This window comes from Arachis stenosperma, chromosome 3, assembly GCF_014773155.1.
Source record: "Arachis stenosperma cultivar V10309 chromosome 3, arast.V10309.gnm1.PFL2, whole genome shotgun sequence".
NCBI classification, from domain to species: Eukaryota; Viridiplantae; Streptophyta; class Magnoliopsida; order Fabales; family Fabaceae; genus Arachis; species Arachis stenosperma.
In genome coordinates, this window is record NC_080379.1 from 63,644,576 (window position 1) to 63,651,486 (window position 6,911).

Consider the following 6,911-nt stretch of genomic DNA (forward strand, 5'->3'; position numbering starts at 1 on the left):
TAAATATTTAAGTGCTGTGTGATCTGTAAAAACAATGACTTTAGCACCGATGAGGTACGATCTAAACTTGTTAAATGCAAAAAACTATGGCTAGCAATTCCTTTTCAGTAGTGGTATAATTTCTTTGAGCATCATTGAGGACCTTGCTAGCATAATATATTACATGGACTAAGTTGTTTTTCCTCTGCCCTAACACTGCCCCTACTGCAAAGTCAGATGCATCACACATCAATTCAAAGGGTAAGTTCCAATCAGGTGGGGAGATGATAGGGGCAGAGGACAATCTTTCTTTCAAATGCTCGAATGCCAACATGCAGGTTTCATCGAAGATGAATGGTGTAACTGATATAAGGAGATTACTCAAGGGCTTAGCTATTTTTGAAAGATCTTTAATAAATCTTTTGTAAAAGCCAGCATGCCCTAAAAAGCTTCTAATTGCCTTGACATCACTGGGTGGAGGAAGCTTTTCAATAAGTTCCACTTTAGCCCTGTCCACTTCGATTCCTTGGTTAGAAATCTTATGGCCAAGAACTATTCCTCATGTCACCATAAAGTGACATTTCTCCCAGTTCAAGACCAAATTGGTCTCTTGGCATCTTTTCAATACCAAGGCTAGGTGAGGGAAATGATCCTTTCGTGTAGCTTCATTGAGTTTCCGATAGTCAATGCACATTCGCCATCCTGTGACGGTCCTTGTAGGTATCAGTTCGTTCCTCTCATTGGGAACCACAGTGATTCCTCCCTTCTTGGGCACAACATGCACGGGGCTGACCCAAGGGCTGTTTGAGATTGGGTAGATTACTCCTCCTTGCCAAAGCTTCATAACTTCTTTCTGTACCACTTCCTTCATGATTGGGTTCAGCCTTCTTTGGGATTGAATGGATGGTTTTGCATCATCTTCCAACAGTATTTTATACATGCATATAGCTGAACTGATTCCCTTCAGGTCAGCAAGGGTCCATCCGATGGCATCCTTATGCTCCCGCAGCACCTTGAGCAGTTCATCCTCTTGATCTTGGCTGAGGCATGAGCTTATGATCACTGGGTAGTTCTCATTTTCTCCTAGGTATGCATATTTGAGAGTGGTTGGTAATGCTTTGAGTTCAACCTTGGGTGCCTCTAACTTTTCAGTCTCTTCCTTTGGTGCATCTTGAACATGACTCTCTGCTGTTGCAACATCTTCACTTGATATATACTCCTCCTCCATTGATCTCTCGGGCTTTTCATGCTCTTCTTCTTCAAAACACTCCTGCACTTATTCTTCACGTGCGTCTAACCTCATGCATTCCCCCAATTGTTCTGGTGGGTAACTCATGGCCTTGAACACATTGAATGTCATCTTTTCATTGTGTAATCTCAAGGTAAGATCACCTTTTTGGACATCAATGATAGCTCTAGCAGTGGCCAAGAACAGCCTTCCCAGAATAATGGAGGTCTTGGCATCCTCCTGCATGTCCAACACTACAAAATCTGCCGGGAATATGAAGTCTCCTACTTTCACCAACAAATCCTCTACTATGCCATGAGGGAACTTGAACGATTGGTCAACCAGTTGTAAGGCCATTTTTGTTGGTTTAGCCTCCTCGATTTTCATCTTCCTCATCATTGCTACTGATATCAAATTGATGCTGGCTCCTAAGTCACAAAGGGCCTTCTCTACTGTGATTTCCCCTATGATACAAGGGATCTGAAAGCTCCCAGGATCCTTCAACTTCTGGGGTAGTTTGTGCTGGATGATAGCACTACATTCTTCGGTTAGTATCACAGTCTCATTGTTCTTCCAGCTTCTCTTCTTAGTCATCAGCTCCTTCAGGAACTTGGCGTAGAGTGGCATTTATTCTTTTGCTTCAGCAAAGGGTATGTTGATTTGTAGTTTCTTGAAGATTTCCAAGAATCTCACGAACTGGTTGTCATCTTCCTTTTTCTTCAACTACTGAGGATATGGAGCTCTTGAGATGTTCAGTTTTGGCATCCCTTTTTCTTTTTGTGGACTTGAAGTAGGAGTTTGAACTCCATCTTGCTCTTCTCCCTTTTTATTTGAGCCTTCTTCTTGTGGTTTTTGGGAGAGTTCCTTAAGTTCCTTCCCACTCCTAAGTGTTATAGCTTGACACTCCTCCTCTTTGCTTGAATTGTTATCATTGCAAAGGTTGTGGTTAGAAAGCTGCTTGAATAGATAACCAATTTGTGTCTCCAGTTTCTTGATGGCAGCATTTTGATTCTGCATGTTTGACTGCACTTCCTCTCGAAATACTTTACTATTTCGGACGTCTTTGCATACTCCCTCAAGTAAGGTTTCAAGCTTAGAGAGTCTGTCATCCATTGATGGTGGATTGGGAGTAGAGGTGTTGTTTTGGTTTTGATATGGGTGTGGAGAAGTGTTGTTGTGGGGGTGTTGATATGTCCTCTGTGTGAATTGTTGATGAGCTGCATTGTTGTTGGAGTTGTAACGTCTTTGGTCTTGGCTTTGATCTTGCTGATTCCCCCACCCAAATTTTGGGTGGATCCTCCATCCAGAGTTGTAGGTTTTGGAGTATGGATCATGGTTCTGTCTAAGTGAATTCCCAATGTAGTTGGCTTGCCCAAGATTACCCTCTGCCTTTTCATCCATTCCTTCTTGGGTTGTTGGTGAAGTGGTGATGGCTGCCACTTGGTTCCTCTCCATCTTCTTGGTGAGGTCAGCTAGCTGCTTGGTGATTATCTTGTTTTGAGCTAACAATGCATCCATGTGGTTCAGCTCCATTACTCCTCTAGTGTTACTTCTTTCAGAGGCATAGAAGTAGTCATTCTCAGCAACTGTTTCGATGACATCTATGGCTTCTTCAATGGTTTTCTTCTTGTTCAAAGAGCCTCCTGATGAATGATCCACAGCCTTCTTTGACTCATAGGAAAGACCTTCATAGAAGATGTGAAGTTGGACCCACTCATTGAACATCTCTGCTGGGCATCTCCTTGTTAGGTCTTTGAACCTTTCCCAAGCTTCATAAAGTGTCTCCCCATCTTGCTGTCTGAACGTCTGCACTTCAGTTCTCAGCCTATTGATCCTTTAAGGGGGGTAAAACCTTGCCAAAAACTTATTCACTACCTCCTCCCAATTTGTCAGGCTTTTTTTTGGGAAGGATTCAAGCCATTTGAATGCCTTGTCCCTGAGTGAAAAAGGGAACAAGAGCAGCCTATATACATCCTGGTGGACTCCATTGGACTTCACTGTGTCACAAATCCTCAAGAAGGTGGTCAAGTGTTGATTTGGATCTTCTTGAGCACCTCCTCCAAATGAGCAATTATTCTGCACAAGAGTGATGAGCTGAGGTTTTAGCTCGAAATTGTTGACATGTATGGTGGGCTTCTGAATGCTGCTCCCACAGTTTCCAGGATTAGGATTTATATAGGATCCTAAGACTCTTCTATCCTCCCCAGCATGATTTGCTCAACCTCCTCCCCCATGGTTATTAGCCTCTTCTTCATGCTGGTTTTCCATGTTGCCTTCCATGTTTAGTTCTAAGTGTTCCTCCTCCTCTTCAGCACCGATTGCACGTTTTTCTCTTGCTTCCCTCCTTAATCTAAGGAGGGTCCTCTCCAGTTCAGAATCGAAGGAAGTTGAAGCCCCGCTTCTTCTCCCTGTCATACAACCAACAAGTACAAGCAAGTAACAATATGTGCAGATAGTATTGCTGTCAGAATTACTGTTAGTTGTGAGTGGTGCAATATATCAAACAGTTAGTGGGTTAGCAAAATGAATGGTAAATAACAAAGAACACGAAAGAGTAGAGGGGGAAGGGAAGAAGTTAACTAAGACAGAAAGTAAATTACTCAAACAGAAAATTAAATCAACAAACAAAAAATGCTCAATCTAGTGATCTCCTAATTTAATCATTATTGATGCACAATCAATCCCCGGCAACGGCGCCATAAACTTGATGCAGGTGAAAACTGTCTCTCAACAAATTTCCTTCGGCAAGTTGATGACAGGTCATCATATACCCATTTTTCAAGCTAATTTCACTTGTTTCACTAGTCTTTATGCACTTTCTTGCATCCTAAGTAAGCAATTTGGAATGAAAATGCATAACTTCTTTAAATCAAACAACCACCATTAAATTGATGCTAAATCATGAGGTTTGAGCTAAAATTAATGGAATTTTAATGAATTATAAACCTTATGAGTTTGGAGATACTTTGAATGGTTGCTTTGATTTCTTGTAGGTGAAGAAAAGAAGAAAAGAAGAAAAACGTGGCTTAAGAAGTGTGGCCATGGGAAGAAAATGGTGTGGTGAAAGAAGGAGAAGTGTGGCGCAACATAGAAGGAGGAAGCAATCATTGCCCTCCACAAGGGCACACTGCCCTCCAGGAGGGCAACATAATGAACCAAGCTTTGAGAGGTAACACTGCCCTGCCCACAACAAGGGCGGAGCACAATTTGATACTAAGGATCAAGGAGAGCAAAAACTCTGCCCTGCCCTCCTCAAGAGCAATATCGGGCTCATCAAAGAAATAAATTCAAGGAAAAAGCCTACCAATGCTTGCCACAAGGTTCGAACTCATGAGCAAGGGGGAGTGAGAGAGCGCTACTCACAAGCTTGTTTTCAATCTCCCAGGATCGAACACGGCACCATGAGGAAGCAAGGAATTAGGCCTTACTTTGGTGCCAAGAAAACCAAGGAAAAGAAGCAGCGTGTGCATCCACCGAGTTTCGAACTCGGGACTTCACCTTTGGCACATTGCCCTGCCCTCCGCAAGGGCAGGGCAGCATCTTGTGATGCACAGCCAGCGCACCAGATTGGCACGCACCAAGGGAGCTTTGGCACAGCAAGCACGCACGGGCAGCAGAATCTGGCGCACCATGAAAACTCTGCCCTGCCCTCCACAAGGGCAGGGCAGCATCCTATAGCACCACACACACCCAACACGCACGCACAAGGCTGCACGCACCATTTCCTGCCCTGCCCTCCACAAGGGCAGGGCAGCCTCCTGGGAGCTACTTTCTCATGGGCTGAAATTGGATTAAAAATCCAATTAAATTCATTTCTTCACCAAATCAAAAGCCCATCCAAATTCCAAAATCCAAGAATAGAAAGTGTATAAATAGGAGATAGTTTGATGTAATTAGGACCTTTTTTTTACTTTTTGACTTTTGAATCTTCTTTTGATTTTTGAATTTGGAGATTTCATTGAGAGCTAGGAACTGAGATTTCAGAGAATTGGGGAGGAGAATTGATCTCTCTTCTTCCTCATTCTTACTTGAGCATTTTTACTTTTCTTGTTTGAGTCTTGGGTGTGAAGAATTGAGGAATTTCTGTCTCAATCTCCATTCAAGATCTCTTTAATTCATATTCTGCATAATTGAGTTCAATTACATTTCCTTTACTGCTTCTTCTTAAATTTCTTGTTAATTGCTTTGTGAACTTGGATCTGGGAAGGCAATTGAGATCTAGACTTGGTTTTTCTGTGAACCCCTGCTGCAATTCAATTCCCTTCCTGTTTGAATTCTAGTTACTTCTAATTCAACTTCTGCTTTATTAATTGTTGCAATTTAATTTCCACTTGCTTAAATTCTGAATTCCCAATCCTCAACTCCCTTTTTCATTCAAGCAATTTATATTTCTTGCACTTTAAGTTACTGCAATTTACATTTCTTGCACTTTAAGTTTCAGTCATTTAATTTCTTGTTCTTTAAGATTCAGCACCTTTACTTCCAATTCTCTTTAATTTCTGCAATTCATCCCTCTCCCTTTACATTTCTTGCTATTTACTTACTGTTGGATACAAAATCACTCAACCAATACTTGATTCGCTTGACTAAATCAACCACTAAACTAAAATTGCTCAATCCTTCAATCCCTGTGGGATCGACCTCACTCCCATGAGTTTTATTACTTGATGCGACCCGGTACACTTGCCGGTGAGTTTTGTGTTGGATCGTTTTCCACACATCAAGTTTTTGGCGCCGTTGCCGGGGATTGAAATAGATTGATGATGAGCGGATAATTTGTACGCTTTTTGGCATTGTTTTTAGTATGTTTTTAGTATGTTTTAGTTAGTTTTTATTATATTTTTATTAGTTTTTAGTTAAAATTCACTTTTCTAGACTTTACTATGAGTTTGTGTGTTTTTCTGTGATTTCAGGTATTTTCTGGCTGAAATTGAGGGACTTGAGCAAAAATCTGATTCAGAGACTGAAAAGGACTGCAGATGCTGTTGGATTCTGACCTCCCTGCACTCGAAGTGGATTTTCTGGAGCTACAGAAACCCAATCGGCGCGCTCTCAACGGCGTTGGAAAGTAGACATCCTGGGATTTCCAGCAATATATAATAGTCCATACTTTGCCCAAGATTTGATGACCCAAACCGGCGTTCAAAGTCACCATCAGAATTCCCAGCGTTAAACGCCAGAACTGGCACCAAAGTGGGAGTTAAACGCCCAAACTGGCACAAAAGCTGGCGTTTAACTCCAAGAGAAGTCTCTACACGAAAATGCTTCAATGCTCAGCCCAAGCACACACCAAGTGGGCCCGAAAGTGGATTTTTATGTCTTTTACTCATCTTTGTAATTCTTAAGCTACTAGTTCCCTATAAATAGGACCTTTTACTATTGTATTTTCATCTTTTGATCACTTCAGATCTCTAGATCATCTTTGGACGTCTAGTTCTTAGATCATTGGGAGGCTGGCCTCATGGCCATGTCTAGACCTTGTTCTTATGTATTTTCAACGGTGGAGTTTCTACACACCATAGATTAAGGTGTGGAGCTCTGTTGTACCTCGAGTATTAATGCAATTACTATTTTTCTTCTATTCAATTCAGCTTGTTCTTATTCCAAGATATTCATTCGCACTCAAGAACTTGATGAATGTGATGATTATGTGACGCTCATCATCATTCTCACTCATGAACGCGTGACTGACAACCACCTCCGT

At 41.8% G+C, this 6,911-nt stretch overlaps 1 protein-coding gene across 1 annotated transcript; it reads right to left on the bottom strand.

Annotated features, from left to right (window-relative positions):
• Positions 1-1,255: 1,255 nt before the first annotated feature.
• On the bottom strand, positions 1,256-1,834 carry LOC130966200 (uncharacterized). The gene has a single exon (XM_057890980.1). It carries the CDS (start codon positions 1,832-1,834, stop codon positions 1,256-1,258), a length of 579 nt encoding a protein of 192 aa, XP_057746963.1.
• Positions 1,835-6,911: the final 5,077 nt, after the last annotated feature.

Excerpts from the sequence above, each read along its gene's own strand:
- LOC130966200 (XM_057890980.1), bottom strand. The coding sequence starts at position 1,834 with ATGCCACTCTACGCCAAGTTCCTGAAGGAGCTGATGACTAAGAAGAGA.